We start from the raw sequence: 21,648 nt of genomic DNA on the forward strand, positions 1-21,648 counted from the left end.
AGCCCAGCGGGGCACGCTGAGGCCGGTCTAGGGCAGGGCCCTCCGTCCCTCCCGAGACCCAAGCACACGGGTAACACACCCTGATCCACCGGCACCCCCCCCCCCCCGCGCCAGGCCACTTGGGTTGGGACCCCACCGCCTGGCCTAGGGAACCTGCTCCTGAGCGGTGCGTGCGCTCTGTGGTCGGCTCCGGGGTCTTCTCCAGCAAAGCAGCTTCCAGCGTTGTCTCTTGTGTTTTATACAACAGTAATAAGGAGAAAGTTTAAGCACGAGAGAGCCAAACCCCACGTGATTTCTAAGAAAAGTCCAACAATAAAATTGTGGGAGACCTAGGGGTTCTTGAGATGGTGGCGGATTATCTTAAATGCAGAGTGTCCACAAAGTTTTCTTTCTAGTAATGCTGGCTTTGGAGCAACTTTTAATTAAGACAGCTTGTGTAAGTAAGACGCTTACAGGCAACAGTAACTTGTTTTGCTCTGCATGCCACAGCATGAGACACATTACACTGTTTGACTCCTACATTTAAAACATAGATTTTTAGTAATTACCACTGTGTTCTTTGGTGTTTCGAGGGCGAGGTGGAGTGAGGGCGGTGAAGTCATCACCCTGATCAATGCTTTCCTTGGGATAGGAACAGATGCCTTGAAGCTTTGCATCCACCCAGACCTACCAAGGCAGCCATATCTAGGTGTATCTAGATCTGTCAGACAAGTCACTGTCACCTAGACATTGTACTGGCCTGAAAAGCACTGTGAAAGGTTTGAGAAGCAAGGAAAATTTTGAACAAGACAGAAGCACAACACACGCTTAGAAAACTCAGCCTTCGGCTCCCCGGGGAAGTGTCCCGTTCTCTTTTGCTCTTCTGGCAAATCTGCTGGCACACTGAATTGAGTGGTCTGCTCAGCCCTAACCGCAAGATTCCCCACGCTCACACTTCAAATGAGGGTTGAGAGGGTGGCCCTGTGTTCGCTTTCTTCAGGATAGTTAACAGATAACATACAGTCCACCGATTTGACTGCTGTGGAGCATACAGTACTTCTGCCTTTAAGTGGAAAGTGGAAACGTGATGCTACTTCAGTGATTTTACAGTTGATGCTGGCAAAAAAAAAAAAAAAAGATCTTTGAAGTCTCATAAGTTAACAAATGACATTCAGTTATCAACTGAATGCCTTTGGGGGAAAATGCTAACATGTTTGAGTTAAAAAGAGATTTCATGTCTACATAAAGCAGATGACATTCTGTTAACAAGTTTCCCCTTATATTACTGTGTCAGTTTGCCATTCCCTGCTTTACCCAAATCCTCTCCTCTTTGCTCCACCAAACGCAATATTTGGAGTGATTATAGACCTGAAATCAATGGTGGGCATACCGGCGTTGAATCAATACAGACTGTATTATAAGGAGAATTAATTATTTTCTTTTTACTAGACTTCTCTCAAGAGCAAAGTGTCTGAAACACAGTGATATTGTAATGTGTTAAAGCATAGCAAGGGAATATATACACACTTCAGGGACCTCAACAGGTTTCTAAGAGAGAGCTTTACCGTTTAAATTCAGCTAGGAACTGGAAAACAGACCTGTGTTAAAATTAGCAAGAGATCTTTTATGCATGAATAGCAGACAGCCCCACAATAGTGGCTTTTTCTGGATTCTCAGAGGAGATTTGTAAAGAGACACGGAACAGGATTTTAAAACTGGTTTTGAGATTTTGGGTTTTCAGCCTAATTTTCATAAATAGCTGGGAAAATAATTTTGAAATTGTATAATTAGTCTTTACAATAAGGAGGAAAAGACTTACAAACTTTTTATTGGAGCAGTGCTTTCAAGTTAATATTTCATTCCTAATCAAATGCATAGTTTTATTTAGCAAATACTTGATACACCTGTAAATTCAACTGGTGCTCTAAGCACAACAATAATGTTAGTTTGATAACACTTTAAGTGTGTTTTTGAGTGGTTCTTCACTTAGCCTGTAGCCTAAAGGTTTATATGTGGCTGTGTAACATTCATGGAACTGTGTAAAACCTAGAAGCATTTTGTTTTAAAGTTAGTAAGCTGAAAATGAGTCAGAGAGTATAGAATGGCTTTCTTCTCAGTTACAGTAACCTCTTCACTATATTTTATATTTAAATTAGCAATTTGCCTTATGAGTACATAATGATCACTATGTTACAGTTCTCTATTGAACTTCAAGGACTTTGGGGAAAATGCTATATTAAACAAGAACAACAACAACAAAGATGCAATTTCTTTACTGTGTCTAACTTCTTCGGGTATGAAATAGGCATCTATAATGTGTTTTATTAGGAAAATAAGTTCTACTCATGCGCATTGTTCATGACATACACAGGCTTTATAGTTTAAAATACCCCTTCTACTTGACTTTCAAAGCTATGTGGTATCCCAAAGGTAAGTTATTGAGCTCTTAACAATTTTAAAGTAGAAAATGCATAGCAAAGCTATGTACTAAAAATGGAAGGGACAGTAACTTAGGGGTTTGAGTTGTTTAAAGACTGAAACTATGCAATGGGACCTTTAAGTTTTAAAGGTTTTTGTTTTTGTTTTTTTCTTCAAAATGCTACAGGGAACTGAAAATAAAAGGACACTTCATTAGCAGTTTTAATTACTCACTCAGGGTTTTACTCTGCCTCTCTACCTGAGGGCAGACACTTCTACTTTAAAGGCCCAGTTGGGGAGGATGCAGAAGACCACTGTGAAACATGCTTTAGAGTTAAGTGGAAGGGTGTGTCACTGGCTGCTGAACTGCAGAAGGCTCATACCTGTCCTGGAGTGTGAAACAGAGGACTGTAAACACATCTTCCTTTCTAGGGTGGATAGTCCATTTCCCCAGTCTTTAGGGGACTCCCAGAATACTAAGACTTCTTCAGAGAACTCAGGTCAGGATGGGTTTTTAAAGTGATTGTAGAAGATCCGAAATGTGAAAACTAGAGATGTGCTCCCTGCTGGTGGAGAGACACACCAAGGACTTCCGGACTGCAGCAGCTGTGGCTATCTGCCCATTGGACACCTGGTGAAACGGTAGTTTCAGAGAGAGAAATATTTAAAGTTGACACCTGTCACTAAAACATTTGGTACAGAATTATCGAAGAGAAGCTAGAACTAAAGTCGAACAACAGTGCTTAAATTTGGCAAAAAGAAAACGCCTAGGAGCTCAGTTTCTAGAAGCTAGTCTTTCCAGGCGATGGCTCTTTCTTTTGGAAAGCTCACTGAGCAACAAAATGAAGCCCGGATTTAAAAGAAATTGCTTTAAAAAGTCATATTGAAACAAGGAGACAGCAAACTTGGTAGTACTTAGGAAACCCTGCAAAATAGATACTTATTATATTTTCTTTTCTGCTTTTCCACAGACTCTCTAGGTGTCTTTAATATATTGCCAATATGTTGTAATTTGGTGTGTGAACATGGTTGCTGTGACCCTCCAGGAATTCGGAAATCAGAAATGCCAGGTGGGTAAGAGAGGTATTAAGAGGAACATCAAGTATCTTGAGGTTGTGTTGCCAGTTGCTGTATTGATCTGATGCCGCTGCCCAAGTGTCTATCGGAACTAAAATCTGGTCCCCAAGCGCCCTCCTTTCCGCTCAGTCCACGGCTCGCTCAGCTGTCGCACTGGATAGGTCTGTACAGAGCGCGTCCTCCGGGCGGACGCCTGCGTCCTGTGCACCGCCATCTAGGAAGTGATACCCGACGGAGCGCGACGTGCAACACGAGTGTCCCGGGATACCAGGTCTTCCCTCCGCCGGTCCCTCTACTCCGTGACGTCACGCCCGGGACTTACCGTTGCGGAGAGAAGACTACGTTCCAGTTCCGGTTGGTTGCCCGGGAGCGTGGGTACACAGAGCAGTCCTGAGAGACGGCAGAGGGGTCCCGGAGCGGACTCTGCGCGCGGTGCCATGAGCCAGAGGCAGGTGTTACAAGGTAGGAGTTGTGGGCTGGAGCCCCGACAGGCCAGCGCCGAGGGACGGCCGTTCCACCTTTCCTCTCTCCTCAGTGTTTGAGCTGTACCAGAACGCCCGGACCCGGTTCGTGCAGATGGTGGCAGAGCAGGCGACCAGACCTCAAAACATTGAGACCCTGCAGAATGCGGGTGAGCCTTCCCAGAGCGAAGCATCCAGGCCTCACGTCTCATTCCGCATCCTTCTTCGTCTTCACAACCGCTCGGTAGCCCAGCCTCACCTGGTTCCCGATCCTCCTTCCCAGCCGCCCCGCCTCGGCTCCCCTTACTAGCTCAGCTTTTGGGGAGCAGTAGGAAAGGGCTAAAGTGCTGCCTGACTCCCTCCGGACTCTCTCCCCTCCACGGGAACTCGCGGAGGAGAGGGTGGAGGGCTCATTTACATCTTCCTTGCAGCCAGCCAGTCACTTGTACTACTTGGAAGTCATTTTCCTGGATGGAACTCTATCCTAACCAGACCCAATCTATCCTGGTCCTCTCTCTTGTCACTCTTTGATCGCATTCACTTCCTAGAAGCAAAGAAACCCCAGTCTGCTTCTCCTCTTGATATTAATGGAAGAGGAGTAGAATGCTTGAATCTTTTCCAATAAATTCGAACTAGGTAAGGACCTGGTTTCGTGAATTCTACAAGGCATCTTCTTTCCATTCCTTAGCCAGAAAGGGAGGAGAGGAAAAGGGAAAGCTCACAGCGAGTGAAATCCATCATTATTGCATCACTGTTGTGGCTTTTTTGTTTGTTTTTTGTTTTTTGTTTTTGTTTTTCTGAGGAGACATTTATTCGCCCCTACTGGGCACTCCAAACACAGATCCCAGAAAGGATTCTATCCAAATCTAGCTTGGAGAACCTTTTACTTAGCATTATTAACAGGAATCAATTTACCACTGAAAATAGCCTTCTCCCTCAGCCACCTTAACCACTTAGACATCTTGGAGAGGCTTGGGACTTCATAAGGCTCTCCTCTAGCGTCTTCATCTTTACCTATGACTTGAGAAAGAGTGAGAGAGGAAGAGAGAGGGGGGAGAAGAAGGAGGAGGAGGAGGAAAGAGAAGAGAAGAGAGGAGAGGAGAGGAGAGAAGAGAAGAGAAGAAGAGAAAAGAAATATCCTTCCTGTTAGTAACCGCAGCTCCTGAGGGTTCAGGAGGGCACCAACATTGTTCAGAGAACAACTTTCCACAAAATCCACTAACTAGCAAGCTTGATGCTGTTTCTTAGGTCTTAAGGAAACCTCAGTTTATAGGATGAGATCTTTAAAACTAGTTTAAGTGAGCACATCATTAAAAATAAATTAAGAGCACATTGCCATGGGCACAGTACTTAGTGTTTACTCTGTGTTTCTTTCCTCAGTGGATTTTATTGTTTAATCCCTTTGGTGTTATCACTGGTTGCGATGGGGAGCCATTTATAATGAAAGTTTTTTTTTTCAGTCTTTAAGTATCTGTGAGATAATTGTAGGTTTGCCTTCCTCCAGTGACACACCTCAGCGAGGATGCTGACACAGACCTTCCTCAGTCCTAATTTACACTTTTCCAAGTTTTGTTTCTCTTGCTTCACCCTATAAACTTTCATCTTGAGAACCTCTGCCATATTTTACTACAAAGATCTCTTGCATTTTTCTTTTAAATTTAAAAGAAGTTATGGTGTATCACATGCCATGGTGCATTAGTGGAAGTCAGAGGACAACTTAGGATGAACTCTCTCCTTCCACCTCATGGGGCCCGGACATTGAAGCAGGTTGTCAAGCGTGTTACCAAGCACCTATCCCCCACTAAGCCATCGTGGCAGCCCTTGTATTGTCCTTTTATAATCATTTCCAGCTGTCTCCAACCTGGGCAATCCCTGAGCAAGTATCTATTTAAATGTTGTCATTATAGAACTTATTTTGTCCTGTAACTGCTTCATGTAGATTGATTTTTTTTAAAAAAAATTCTGCCTACAAACATGTTTCTTAGGGCATTTTTGCATTTTAAAAAACACTGTTAGATTTATTTATTTTTTTCTCAGTCCTACTCAATGTACTCTGTGAATGGGTACTTGCTATTTATAAGGATTTACTGCTTGGACAATATATATGTAGGTAAATGAATACTTTTTGAATGAAAAATAGAAAAACTACTGAAATATTGAAATGTACCTAACACTCAAGATATAGAGTACCTTTAGAGATTTTAATGGCAGGTTCCTTCTTCCCATAAGATTACAAGGTAGACTATGCTGTGAATTTATTTTTTGTTTGTTTTGCTTTGTTCTTGTTTTTAAGACAAGGTTTCAGCTTTGGTGCCCAGGTTGGCTTTGAACTCCTTAGTGGCTCTCCTGCCCCATTCTATCAAGTAGCTGGAGATATGGACAGGATACAGTGCTCCAAGTGTATGAGGAACTTAATATAAATTAGCTAATCGGTCACCAAACTGCAAGAGGCTTGTGGCTCAGACCTGACATTCTACACTTATGTCCGGTTTCTGAAGAAATGACTTTAAAAGGGATATAGTAGTTTTTCAAAATTATCTACTTTTCACTATCATCTTAATGGCATGTTAAGATTTTTTTCTCTTCTGGGAAAATGCATTTTTAATATACTTAAGTTAATCTAGATCTGATAATTCTTGTAGTAATTTAAAATCCCTGTATGTATGTTACTTTAGTTAAAAATAACCTACTCATTTTATTATGAAAGCTTTTCTTCCTTACTAGTCAATAAGATTAACCATTCTAATGGTATGCTCTTTTTTTAAAAAAAAACTGCCAAAATATGCTTTTGAATGTATTTGACTTCTATGTTAGAGCCTCGCTGTCATCAAGTAAGTGTCTCCCCTTTCACAGAGAAAGGTATGGATGCATTTTACTCTTGACTTTGACATGTGACCTCTGCTTCTGGCAAGATTTTGTTTTGCTCCCCTATCCCACAACATAGTCTTTAATTAGACATGAAGCATGGACCCAGGGAAGCAGGAAAATCATTTTCCATATTAGCATAATGAACAAAGCATAATTCCCTTGTTAGGAATTTCATTGTATGCGAAAGGAATGTTAAAGGTAAAGATTACCAATGAACCTTGATGTTAAGTGTTTAAAGAAGTTCTCTGTTTATATCTTTAGGGACTACGAGTGGTTATCAAGTAATAGTGATGCTTGTCAGCCAAGCCAGCGTTGGTCAAGCTTAATAGATGACTTCCTGAGGCAGTGGGGCCAATAGTAAACTTAAGTTGACCTCATAGGGGCCTTTAGGATTCTCTGTCCTAAAAAATAAAATAAAATAAAATAAAGTAAAACAAAATAAAATAAAACTCAAACCAGAAACTCTTTAAGTATACAGAGAAAAGTGTAGAATCCCATAGGAACTGAGAACCAAGATAGTAGTTCAAATCATTTGCCTGGATCCACCGAGAACCATTTCAAGCCCTGCGCAGTCAATTGGTCTATGATTTACTGACTGTGAGAAGTAGACGGAAGCAGGAGGAAGTATTTGCTACTTGTTGGTTGGCTTTAAGGCTATAGTGAGCACTTTATTCTTTGTTTTTGGCTTCAGGCATACTTTATAGAAGTTCTTTTTCCAGTGGAGCAAAACTGGGATTTCTGCTAAACAGTTGGGTTGGTCCTAGGAAAAACTCATAGGCTACATTCTGGGAAGGATGCTGGCCTTGCCTAAGAGCCAATGGGATGGCTTCTGAGGATGCAGGTTAGGCTTCTCTAGTTTCCAGAGAGAAACGTTGGCTTTGCCATCTGCCTTATGCCTCCCGCCATAACAATCATTCAGTGTTAGTTTTAAAAGGCTTATTTATTTCATTTGAGTGTATGAGTATTTTGCCTGCGTGTGTGTATGTTCTCAATGGTAACATGGTGCTGGCACTCACGGAGGACAGAATTGGATCCCTTGGAGCTGGAGTTATGGGTGGCTGGATGGCTCTTCACTGCTGAGCCATCGCAGTGGTAAACTCATGGCTTGATTGGGTTCTTTCGGAAGTCCAGCTGAAAATAAATGATATCTGTTCATGTGGGCATCTGTAGAGAGCATAATCTCGGCCTGCTTTTCTAAACACTCTAAACTTTATGCCTGTCAAGTCAGTCATTGTCAAAATATGCAGTAGACTACATTGTTTGTCCATAGAAATGTTTTTTATAGACTTAGTGCTATAGAATTAGTTGAACAGCATTCATCTTCTTAAAGTCATCCAGGCAGCACTAGAACCTATGATCCTCCTGCCTCAGGGACTACAGGTGTGCACCCCCTCCCTACAAGCTTATAAAATGCATTTAAAAACCATCTGAAGTCTACTTTTAAATGAAATAGATGTTGCCTTTCTTGTTAAAAGAACTGATAAAAAGGCACACTTATTTATCCCACAGATGCTTGCTAATTATTTATTATACGTTGCGTTAGCTATGAGGTATGATATTTCAGATAAAATAATTTTTTAAAAATATTGTAAAATGCTATCCCTCTTCTTTTGTTGCCAGGAAATTTGTGCTCAGTCCTCAACTGCGTTAATAATCTTAACCTACATTTCTGATACAGTTATTACTCCCATTCCCTGGCATATAGCTATTAAGTATTACCATTTTAAACGTATCATTTTTGTGTGTGCTGTGGATTGAACCCAGGCCCTTCTACATGCTAAGCATGTAGTACACCATTTATATACATCTTTTAAAGTAAATTTTCCTCTAATGAGCATACTAATAAACTAATAAATAAATATTTTAGAATAAGGGTGTGAAATAAGGAATCAATTCTATGTGAAGATGTGCGTGTTTTCCTAGACACTGAACTTCAGCCTCACGTATGCTTGCCGTACCCTCTACCATTGAACTCTGTACCCTAAGCCTCAGACAGCTGTTCTCATGAATTGCCTTGCAACTATTTCTCTGCAGATATTACCCATGAAACCTGAAGCAGCAGTTAGTCCTCTTGGTACAGCCCTTTTCTGACTTCTAGATATTTTAATCATTTGCAGTTAAATAATCATATATATTGCAAAAAACCCGACACATTAATGAAAGAAGGTGATAAAATCAGGATTTTAAACTCTATATGACTTCAGAATTACATGGAACTGTATCTCCATAGTGTGATTTTAAAGGATAGAACAGTTTAAATGGCCAATATGAGTTCCTTAAAGCCTTATGAATTTATAATCGCGTTATTGCTACACTTAACATTGTATGCCTTACATGAAAATAACTATCAACAAAATATTTTTTTACTTTGCTTTTAACTAAAGCTTATCTAAAAGGAGAGAAAGTTGTGCACTAATTTTCACGGTTGGCTCATTTGCCATCAGTGAACATTTATTGCACGCACAGGTGCCAGATGGACACTGAACATATGCCCTGATCATACAAACATGAAAAGGAGCAGTTCCTGCCCTTCAGTGGCTTGTTTGCTAATGTATGTAGTTTATATATATAATATATTACACGTATATAACATGTATAATATGTAATACGTATCACACACATATAATATATATTTGTACGCATTATTAATTATTTGAAGGGCACCTTAATCAGGATTTGGGTATGAGGGGTGCTATTCAGGGGATGCATCTTGGGGGTAGGTATGACCCCTGTAAATAGCTAGATGCAACTACTTTTAGGCAGAGAAACCATATGTAAAGACAGGAAGGCAAGAGAAAAAATGCTGAGCAGAAAAGGGCGGTGTTGAGGTATGCACACTTGGAGCCTGGATGCTAGCGCCGGGGAGAGACTCAGTTGGAACTGCAGGGGAGAGCAGGCCTTCTCGTGAAGTTTGCATTTCTCTTTCAGTAAATGCAAAACCATCACAAGTTTGCAGCCAGAGGAAGGACTGGGGCAGGGTTGTCCTTGGACCACGATTTTAGGGTTAGCGTGGGAGACAGTTCGGTGGCTGCTAAACAGCACCAGGAGGAGCAGGTGCCCGTTCCCGCAGGTGCCTGTTGGACGGTGCTCAGTGAGTGAAGTCTGCAGGATGCACTTAGAATGGAGGGCAGGGTCAGGTGAGGGCAAAGATGGGCTGGAAGAGAACTCGCAGAAACCCTGTCCCTTGGACACACCAGCACGAAAGCAGAGGGACTGGCTCCTCCCTGGGCGGCAACATCGAGGAAGGGGAGTGTCTAGGGTGGGGGGCAGAGTGAAGCTCGGGAAGGAAGTCCCACCCGGAAAGAGGGTTAGATGCATGAAACTTACATGTGTATTTGAAAACTACATAAAAACCCAGGTAATGGTTCCTCACGTAATTGTGTTCAGATCACCTTGCCTACAGTACAACACAATTTAATCGGAAGTGGGTTTTTAACATACTGCTAGGGATTGAAACCTTGCTAGGGTCCCTCATGCCATCGCTGCGCTGTATGCTCTGTCCTGAAATAACTTGTGTGTTCTCTCTCAAAATCTCCTGGGCACATGGTAGCAGTGCTGATCAACTCAAGAGTGAAGTAGATGTGCTAGAAAAAATTAGGGTGTCTTTCATTTAACACAGTGATCACAGAAGATAATTACAGCCATGCCAATGCCAGAGTAATAGGAATTAAGCAGGGTGAACCCTTGGGGTCCCCTGGAACTCAGCACACCAGCTTCTTTTTGCTGCCTGGCAGCAAACTATGATTGACAACAGGAGAAACTGACAGCTTGGGCTGGTTGCTGCAAGTAATATCTACCGCAGGGCTTGAAATGAGGCCTTAGTGGACGGCATCTGCTTCTCAGGGACGCGCCTGACACATGGGAAAGACTATGTGTTTGTTAAGTAAGGACTCCATGTGCAACAACCTTTGCCTTCCCAGAAGAGGTGCTAGAGGGCCAGTTGGTGTCTGCGGTCTATCCCAAGTCTCCTCCCTCAGCCCTGACACACCAGGTGTGACAGACAGTGAGACACCAAACACATCTCAGAAGACCTTACAGCCAAAGAGAAAAACTATAAAAGGTACACATAGCTAAGTTTTGCTCCTGAGAGTTTCTTGAACAGTTTGCCATTACAAATTGAATTCTATATCAAAACAGTATACTTTTTGGAACTTGTTCTGACTTTTTAAGTAAATGATAAGACTTTGTGTATTTTGAGGGCCATAATATCTTAAATCACAGTAGCCTTTATAACTCTGGCAGTGTTCACAGAAAACAAGATAAATGTACTAAAATTTATGATTTATTAATCAAATGCAGGAATAGTGGTCAGAGGTCAGCAGAAACTAAAGGAAGTCCTAAAGATCATAATTTTTTAATACAAGAAATAATTAAAATAAAAACAAACAAACATTAAAAAGACAAATTGTTATGAGAATAAAAGCAGTGAAAGAAATAAGAACGTTATATATTTCAGTGTCATGAAACTTGTTTTAGTAAAATACAGCCATGTAAATAGCCTATAGGAATCAAAATTACAAACCAGTTAGAGGGGCTGGAGACATGGCGCAGTGGGCTACAGCATTTGCTGCCTTTGTAGAGGACCTGGGTTGCTTGGTTCTCATTACCCACGCGGTCAATGGCTCACAACCATCTTCAACTCCAGATCCTGGCTATCTGACGCCCTCTTCTGGCCTCTTTGGGATCTTGCATATACATGGTGCACACACTCATACCCAGGCACACAGACATGCACATAAAGAAAACATTTAAAAATTAGAATCAGGCTTAACATAGCCAGTTTTACTATTTTATTATACTAGAAAACGCTTGCTATAGGAAAAAGTGCATGAGTGTTCCTTGGGCCAGTGTACACGCCCAAGTGAGCTGCATATTCAGAGCTATGCTAGGTGGCTTGTACTTACACAACAGAGAGCAGAACACAGAACATGGTATGTCAGAGGTGGCCGCTGTGCTTCTGCATACCCAAGCGCCTTTCAGAGGTGCCATTTGCAGGATAATCCAAGGACGTGATGTCACCTGGACTTGGGCAGGGCACAACCTGAATAGCCAATCCCGGTGGACCTGGGCATCAGTGAAAATCTTCATTATGTTTATTTACCTCCCTGGGAGTACAGAGGGCCAACAGCAAAGTGACTTCCCATGCCACTTCCAGTAAAGTTAATCAGAAGCTGGGTTTGGCCTACAGCTAGATTTGTTCTAGCTTTAGCCCTTGCCTTATGGCCCATCCCCCTGTCTTGTAATTCAGGGCAATAGGAGTTCATCAGGACTCAGCAACCAGGCAACCATTTGTCTTCCTAGCCACAAACAGCGGTGTTGCTTGTCCCTCCTGCCTCCTCCATTCCCTCCTTAGGTCTTTCCTGCTCTCCTCATCCGGTACCTTCTATTCCTCACATAGCTTCCTATTTGGCTTTCCTACCTCTAATGTGGTCCCCTGCCATCCTTTCTCCTGGTCTCTGTTTTCCCTCAGCCCTTTTCCTCCTGCCTCTGTCTTTGTTCTTGTGCTATGGTCACCCTGCATTTTTAATTGTCCTTTGACCTCCATATGTACATGCTGTGGCATAGATGTGTACACACATACAATCACACACACACGTGCACTATAATAAAATTTTTAAATAATTAAAATTTGATATCTCTATATTTTATTTCAGTTAAAAGTAAGTAAAGGTGGTAACAGAGAAGCTTAATAACAAAAGATGTGCCTCTTGCTCTTCTTCCTTTTTAAACAAATTTTAGTGTGTGTGTGTGTGTGTGTGTGTGTGTGTGTGTGTGTGTGTGTAGATGTAGTGCGCATATGAGGTTAGAGGACAACTTTCAGGAGTTAGTTTTCTCCTCCTACCACGTGGGCCCTGTGGATTCTTGGTCCTCAGGCAGGCACTTTCACTCACTCAACCATCTTGCTTCTCCATTTCCCCTTCCTTTTAGAGACAGGGTCTTGCTGTGTAGCCCAAGTTACCCCTGTCAAATGGGGACCAAGTTTTCAGACATTTGGGCCTGTGGTAGGTATTTCAGACCCCAGTGCTTGTATTTGCAAGCAGAAGCGCTCCTACTAATGGGAGCGTGAGCCTCCATGCCATGCTTTTATATTTACTTTTAAGAGACATGACCTCACTGTGTTGCCCAAGCTGGCTCTGAGCTCTCTGCTCAAAGGCAATGACTCTTCACCTCTTGAGCAGCTGGCTCTATTTGTGGGTTCTACCTCACCTAGCTAAAAGACTTTGCTTTGACATGAAGAGACCAAAGGCCTACTAGCAGACCCTTTAAGAATAATATTAACTTTTGATTACAGTGATACTTGTTAATTGTTACTACGATAGAGCTCCACAGCTAGAAGGACAAAAATTGGCAATACTTAAAAAACAAATAAGTTGGGAGTTGTGGCATACACCTTTAATTCCAGTACTCAGGATGCCTTGTGAGTTCAAGACCAGCCTGGTTTACACATCAAGTTCTGGGACAGCCAGGGCTACCTAGAGAGACTTTGTCTCAAAAAAGAAAAGAAAAGAAATAACAGATTAAAGTAGTACTTATATATTACCTGTGTGTAAAATGAAAATTAATTATTTTGTCATTTAAATGTTTATTTTTTTTCCTGACAATTTCTATGCACCATTGACATGAAGAGTTAAAGTAGTCTGGCTGACATTGCATCATAAGGGGTTAGATGATAGAGTTATGGTTATTACAGGCTGTTTTGTAATCCTAACTCGACTATTAGGGTTTTAATTGCATTCTTGTTATCATGACAGAATACCTGGCAGAGGTGACTTAGTGGAGGAAAGGGTTGGGGTTTCGTCTGTTGTGCTGGGTTAGTGGCAGAACAGCTCATCCTTGTGGGTGTGAGTGTGTGCCACATCTTATCGGTTTGGAGAACAGGGCATGAGAGCTAGGCTAGAAGCAAAAGCAGTTATAACTTTCAAATACCTGCCTTTAGTGCTCATTTGCCAGACAGGCTCCATGTCTTAAAGGTTCCATAACCTCCAAAGCACCCCAACAGCTGGGGACAAAGTTTTCAAAGACCCGAGCCTGTGGATCTATATATACCAGACCCCAAATTAGAACAGTTAGTTTCTTTAAAACCTAGTTTAAAATTAATTCTTATAGTCAACTTGACACCATCTAGCGTTACCTGGGAAGAGAGAGTCTTAACTGAGAGGTTGCCTAGATCAGAGTGACCTGTAGTCACATCTGGGAGAGACTGTTATGATTTAATTGCTGTGGGAAGGCTCGGTCCACTGTGGGTGGCACTGTCCCTAGGCAGGTGACCCTGGACTATATAAGAAAGATACCGGAGCACAAGGCAACAAGTAATCAGGCTCCTCTGTGGGTCCTGCATGAGTTCCTGCCCTGATGTCCCTCAATGTCGGGCTGTGACTTTGAAGCATAAGCCAAAGAAACCCTTTCCTCTCCAAGGGTGCTTTTGGTTAGAGTGTTTTATTACAGCAACGGAAAGCAAAGTAGAACATTTGGTCAGAGAAGCAAATGTTTGGGCAGTGGCTGCAGCTCCTGCAGAGACTCAGCTGATCAAAATGCTGAGGATAAGTGATTTTTGAGTGGTCAGTCCTTAACAGAACATCTGTATCATATATAACCCCCGCCAAGGCTCAAGGACAATGTGACATAAGGGGGCAGAAAGGATATAAGAGCCAGATCATGGGGAGGGAGTGTTGTAATAAAGCAAAAACAGAACAGAACAGAACAGAACAAAACAAACCCTCCTGGCCTTTGTACTCATGGACTCCTGGAAGCTGTGGTTACCAGCATAAGACTGTACCCTATGGACATTTCATCAAGAATGTGCCCCGCCCCCCTTTTAAGAGGCCATGGGCAATTGATGTTGCTGCAGCCATTGAAGCCCCAGGCTTCAGTAAAGAATGCCCCACTGAGCCAGGTGGTGGTGGCGCACACCTTTAATCCCAGCACTTGGGAGGCAGAGGCAGGTAGATCTCTGTGAGTTTGAGGCCAGCCTGGTCTACAAAGCAAGTCCAGCACAGGCAAGGCTACACAGAGAAACCCTGTCTCAAAAAACCAAAACAAACAAATAAACAACAACAAAAGCCCATCCTTGCTCATGCGAACAAATGACCAGAATTCATTTTCTACGCGTACTAATTATCAAAGAATAAAAACTAATTTCAAAACAGTTAATGCATGCTGAGGCCTTCAGAGGAAATGTGGATGCCACCATGAGCCCCTTACTGAGGCTTGGTGATGAGGGGCTGGCTGTAGCAGTCACTGGCAGTCCCTCCGAGGGGCCTTAGCCTTCTCAGGCACTCATTGTGACCTGTGGCTCCTAAGGGACAGTCAGGTAGAAAGACCGCTGCTGTGGCTTTTTCTTCTCTTACTTTTTCCACTTCTTTTTTCTCTGTCTCTTTCACGTCCTTCCTTCCTTTTTAAAGATTATCCTATCACATCTTTATGCTTTTAGAACAAATCTACCAATCTATTATCTCCCCTCTTATCATCCGTCTATCTTATGCGTCTGTGGATTAAATCCAGGCTCCTGAGGCATCTTAGACAAATGTCTTAGGATTTCTCTTGCTTCAGTGAAATGCCATCACCAACTTAGGGAGGAAAGGGTTTATTCGGCTCACACTTCCACAGTGAGCTGATGCAGAGTCTATGGAGGGGTGCTGCCTACTGGCTTGTTCCCTGTGGCTTGCCCAGCCTGCTTTCTTATAAAACCCAGGACCACCAGCCCAGGGATGGCACTACCCACAATGTGCTGGGTCCTCCACTGTCAATCAGTGATTAAGAATATGCCTACAGCCAGATCTTATGGAGGCATTTTTCAGGTTCCCCCCTTTCAGATGACTTTAGCTTGCTTCAAGTTGGCATAAAAGCAGCCATCCTGGTCTACAAAGTGAGACCAAGACAGCCAGAGCTACAAAGAGAAACCCTGTCTCTAAAAGTGAAGAAAAAAAAAATGAAGAAAGAAAAAGGGTGAAAATGGTAAGCTATGCTGTTTGCATTTCCTCACAGCAAAATGACAAAAGTAATGAAGTATTAAAGAGAAATATCTATTTCTTAATATCCAGAACCTTTCCAGAAATAACCCATCTGCATTTGGTAATTATCTTAATTCCTTATTCTGTGCTTTAAATGTTTTGTTATGAGACTTTTGAAGCCATCTCTGTTAGAAAGTCTACTTGAAAGTATAAACATGAGCCGAGCATGGCGGCACATGCCTTTAATCCCGGGCCCTCGGGAGGCAGAGGCAGGCAGATCACTGTGAGTTTGAGGCCAGCCTGGTCTACAAAGTGAGTCTAGGACAGCCAGGGCTACACAGAGAGACCCTGTCTCGAAAACAAAACAAAACAAAACAAAAAAAAAAAAAAGAAAAGAAAAAGAAAAATAAAAAAGAAAAAAAGAAAGTATAAACAGCATTCATGAACATCAGGGCTTGCTTAACACAGACCCTGAGCCCCATGTGAGCGGGCAGCCTCTCCCACACAGACAACTGTGTCTTACAGAGCATGGTCCAATCTGGCCATTTTAAACACAGGAATAATAACTAGATGAAACTGGGAACTAGGAAGACTCACAGGCTGCTTAATTAAATACATCTTGACAAGCATAGTTGTTTCTAGCTTATGTGATTTGGCAGTGCTATTTCTGGTCTGATCGCAAGTGTTACTGTAAATGCTATTTTTTCCTCTTTCAAATGCTTCTAAATATAACGTGAGACAAGGGTACTTGACAATATTTGATTTTTGTCTATCACACATACATATATATATAAATCTTTAACTTTTTAAGTTTTTACTTTTGTATGCCATGCGTATATATGTGAGTGGCTAACTACCACAGGGTGCTTGTGGAGGTCAGAGGACAACGTGCAGTAGCTGCTTCTGTCCATGTGGGCTCTGGGGATGGAACTTAGGTACTTAGGCTTGGTGGTGAGTGCTTTTACCTTGTTGAGCCACTGGTCCCCACCAGGATATATTTTAAAAGAATAGATGGAGTGATACCAAGTTTGATAGATATGTACATTAAATAACATGTGGAAAGTCCTCTCTCTCTTTCTCTCTCTCTCTATTTAACTATCTCTCAAACACACACACACACACACACACACACGCACACGCACAGTAGCCACTAAAAACTAACTGGATACTTTCAGAAACATCTAAAAAGCAGCCAAAGTTACTAACACATTGGGAAAACACAGGCTCTGGCACTGGATGAAAATTCATATCACCTCCTCAGCACCTTAACACCTGTGATGTCATCAGGAAGAATGAAGAGAGAGGTTAGTGTCTGGGCCCAGCCCCCAGCCACTGCCACCTTTGCCAGCCCTGTCTCTCAAGGGTCATTCCAGGTCCGTTGTTCCATATGGTCTTTTCTTCTGACTGAACTACATTTTCTTTTGGAAACATTTTCAGGCTCTATTTCCAACTTGACGGAGCTGGGCGAACAACTGTGCTCGGGCTAGTGCTCACACTCACAAAAGGCACAAGCAGATCTTTAAACAAACCTTTGTGTTAAGGAAGCGTATGGTATCACTAGCTCTCCTATAGTATTTGTGTCGGGGTTGAATCCAAAATGGCCATACGGCCATCATCAGCATCACAGTGAGTCATTTATATGGACCGGGAGCTTTCTGCAAAAGCATTGCTCTGGGCCCTTGTTCCACATTAATTCCCTCAACTCCGGTGACAAACGGAGAACCACTCTCGACCCCAAGCCTGCTTAACCAATGAAGAGACTGAAACCAAGAAAGAGGAATTGGATGAATTCTTCACAATTAGGACTTGATGGGGTGAGATCAGACACTCTCTGTTGGTCCTTAGTGAACCAACGTGGGCTGAGAGCTGACGAGCCAGGGGAGGGGAGCCAGCAATGGATGCCTTCCGGTCATCTCACGGACATTTCAACTCTTCCTGCCAACTCCATCTTCCTGCGCTGCTTCTGCTTTAATGTCCCTACTGAAGACTAACTTTATGAGAAATAAAGAGAGCACACAAACTCTCTCTCTCTCTCTCTCTCTCTCTCTCTCTCTCTCTCTGTGTGTGTATGTTTGTGTGTGTGTGTGTGTGTGTGTGTGTGTGTGTGTGAGAGAGAGAGAGAGAGAGAGAGAGAGAGAGAGAGAGAGAGAGAGAGAGGGAGGGAGGGAGAGTTGAAATCATGATCCCTTTGTCTCAGCCCCCTGAAAGGAGGGCATCACAGGTGTGTACACTATGCCTAACACTCAACTTTTTTTTAATAGATTTTTTTGTTTTTTTTTTTTTTAACCCTCCATTTTCTGACTGCATATATGCTCAGTCACGTGTTTTGCTTTTTAAAGTAAATTTGCTGAGTTCTGGTTCTCATACTTTACCTCAGGTATCATGTCTTTGCTGAGGCCTCTTCTTCTGGACGTGGTCCCAACGATTCAGCAGACGGCTGCCTTGGCTCTGGGGAGGCTGGCCAACTACAACGATGACTTAGCAGAGGCAGTTGTAAAGGGCGACATTCTTCCACAGCTTGTCTATTCATTGGCAGAGCAGAATGTAAGAATTTTTCCAGAAACTTTTTTCTTGGTCTTAGACTATAAAAAACTGATAGCTTGGTGTTCTGTTCAGGAAGTTGTCTCCTGTGCTAGTGTGTTCCAGGATGGGGAGGTCTGGTGGCACTCAGAGGAAGGATAGCAGGCTACCAAGAAGAGACTTGATACCCTATGAGCATATACAGGGGGAGGAGGTCCCCCTCAGTCATAGTCATAGGGGAAGGGAGTAAGGGGAAAATGGGAGGGAGGGGGGAATGGGAAGATACAAGGGATGGGGTAACAATTGAGATGTAATATGAATAAATTAATAAACTATATTTAAAAACTGATAGCTTTCGCACAGTTGTAAACTTGGAGGCATTAGAATACTAGGATGCTAATACAACCTTAGATTCCTATATGTGCATGTGAATATCTTTAGGGAAATTTACTTTGAGGGTGCTGGGTGATTTTTTTTCATTACTGTTAATTTAAGAGGACTATGCAAACCGTTCAGGGGATTAGACATATGTAGTGTTTCTTTACACTTCAAAGCTCTAGCTCGACCTCAGGCAGAATATAGCACCCTGAGTAGGAATACAGCTGCTTTCACAGCTCTTACATGTAGAGAAAGAGGGAAAGACAGCCTGGAGGGAGAGACTGTGTTAAATGGAAAGTTTGATAAAGCCTTTGTCTAAGTAAACACGCATTCCAGCTCATCTTAAAGCATCCTCTGGGGGCGGCAGAGAGAGTCCATAAAGTGCTTGCCCCATAAACAGCAGGATCTGTGTTCTGTTCCCAGAATCTGTGTAAAAATGGCAGGTGTGGCCATACAGGCTTCTGCCCTCAGCACAGGATGCAAGGCAGGAACATAAGGACCGCTGCGATTCACTGGCCAGGCAGACTAGTATAACTGAGCTAAGCCAAAGAGAGACACTGTCTCAAAGAGCAGGAGACTTTGCTGAAGATGACCCTCAAACTTGGCCTCTGGGCTGCACATACACACACACACACACACACACACACACACACACACACACACACACACACAGAGAGATACACTCATACCCTCTCACTCACAGACACATACACACATTCACAGAAATACACTCATACTCTCTCAGACACATAAACTCACACACACATACTCACACACACAGAGACATACTCACACACTCTCACACACAGACACATTCATACAGACACATTCTCTCTCTCTCTCTCACACACACACACTACACACACACACACACACACACTCTCTCTCTCTCTGTCTCTCTGTCTCTCTGTCTCTCTCTTCTCTCTCTCTCTCTCTCTCTCTCTCTCTCTCTCTCTCTCTCTCTCTCTCTCACACACACACACACACACACACACACACAGACACACACACACACAGAGCACTTTGGTTTGTTCCTTGTTTCTAACGCGCTACCTATTTGGTGTCTGTAAGTAGGGTTTTAGACTACCCATTCCGCCCTCTTAGTTTATCATAATGCAAGTATGCACCTTCTTTTGACATCCTGAAGACTAGCTTCCTACTCATATAACAAAAAGATAAATAAAAATAAAGAATGGGCAAAGAACTTGAAGAGATACTTCCCTAAAAGAACACCTCCAACTGGGGAGCAACCACAAGAGAAAGCCAGCAGCATCGGTAAGAGGTGCAAGTCAAAGGCATGGCGTGCTGTCATGGCACACTCACCAGGATGGCCATAATAAATATTTTAAGAAAAATTACAAGTGAGGATGCAGTGAAGAAACAGGAGCCTTAGCTATTGCTGGAAGGAATGTAGAATGACACGGTTGCTACGAAAAGTAATTCAGCAACAGGTATGCAGTGGGTGACACGAATGAGCGACTCTTCTGGCCATGCATCTGAAAGAACCAAATGCAGCGCTCACAAAAGTCACACACAGATGTTCAGAGCAGTGTGACTCACTGCAGTCTGTGGGAGAAAGCAACCCAAGCTTATCAACAGATAAATGAGAAAAAAAAAATCCTATCTTTCCCATACAATGGACTGTTGTTCTGTCATAAAAAGGAACCGAGTCCTGCTAAATGCCCCCATGGATGGTGCTTAAATCATTATGCCAGTGAACAATGCCAGGCATATAGTATAATTTATACGAATATACAGATATGCAAATCCAAGCTAACTCGTGGGTTGCTTGGGGAAGAAGGAAGAGAAGGAGTGGCTGCTTAGTTTTAAGGGATTCTTGGGTTGTGAAAATGTTCTAGAACCAGACAGCAGTGCTGCCTGCACAATACTGGGAACGCACCATAGTTAACGTAGGAATTTTATGTTTATTTTACCAGACTAAAAACATTTTAACTGTGAAGACATTTGTTTCATTTCATAGGTTTATTTTTTAAATACCTTTTCAAGGAATTATATAAAAATGTCATTTTTCTGTGGGTGTTCCTGTTTCTTAAGTGCTGTCAGGCTTGCTTCCTCTGGACCGATCGGTCTTTCCTTGGAGAGCAGGCTCTATGCTTTTGCATCCCATGTGGAAAGTCTTGATAGTTTTGTAAGCATGACTAACTGTCTAACACTTGACAGAGAAGTGAGGAGGCAACTTGACAGCAAGGAAAGCAAGGGTGTGAGGCATTGCCGCCGGGCTGTCACCTGCACAGTGGCGGTGAACTATGCCCTCTTTGTAAGTTAGGAAGCCCTCTGATTTTACTTTTATTTTCAGTTCCTTTGATTATAGGAATAAGAAACGTGAAGGTGATCAGAAGTGTGAATTATAGGCAGTGGCAGTTAGCAGAGGGATACCGATAACTTTATGTTATGAATCTGATAATTCTGCAGAATAAAAAGTCAAGTTAGTTTAAGACAATGACAAGAAATCTGCCATTTTTATGATTATAATAAAGTCATCTTTAGAAAGTTATTTTAAAACTCTACCTTAATCTTGATAATAAATTAGTAGAGATTGGGCTCTGGATATAATATCAGAAACTAAATGTCATAATATGTCACAAAAAAAATCAGACCAGTATTATACAGTATATATTTTTTACATTAACAGGTGTCACTGTTTTAGATATAGTGTGTTAAAATACACTTGGTGTGCTTTCTTTCTCTTATAATTTTTGTTGCTTATGTTTTAATCTAAGTGACTAGAAATCTTTGAGAGAAAATGCTGTAGTCGGCTGGTTCTTCATGGTTTGGTGGTTTGAATGACAATGGCCATAGTAGGCTCATATACGTGAATGCTTGGTCCCCAGTTGGTGGAAGTGTTTGGGAAGGACTAGGAGGTGTGGCCTTGTGGAGGAAGTGCATCACTGGCGATGAGCTTTGAGGTTTGCAAAGCCCGTGCCAGCCTTTTCCAATTAGTTTTCTCTCTGCCTCCTGGTTGTGGATCAGATAGA

At 42.4% G+C, this 21,648-nt stretch overlaps 1 protein-coding gene across 3 annotated transcripts in view; it reads left to right on the forward strand.

Moving 5' to 3' along the window:
• The first annotated feature begins 232 nt into the window (after positions 1–232).
• Positions 233–21,648, forward strand: part of SPAG6 (sperm associated antigen 6) — a 60,718-nt gene continuing 39,302 nt past the window's right edge. Inside the window, exons 1-4 of one of the 3 annotated variants that reach the window (XM_084782417.1) lie at positions 233–436; positions 3,369–3,936; positions 4,010–4,105; positions 18,132–18,298. In XM_084782417.1, coding sequence (XP_084638543.1) covers positions 3,912–3,936; positions 4,010–4,105; positions 18,132–18,298 — 288 coding nt within the window. In that variant the 5' untranslated portion in view covers positions 233–436; positions 3,369–3,911. Of the gene's footprint in view, positions 3,937–4,009; positions 4,106–18,131; positions 18,299–21,648 lie in introns of all 3 variants that reach the window. The other 2 variants (XM_084782416.1, XM_084782418.1) reach the window with 2 other exon arrangements.

Source organism: Acomys minous (genome assembly GCF_964271855.1).
Source record: "Acomys minous genome assembly, chromosome: 5".
Classification (NCBI taxonomy): Eukaryota; Metazoa; Chordata; class Mammalia; order Rodentia; family Muridae; genus Acomys; species Acomys minous.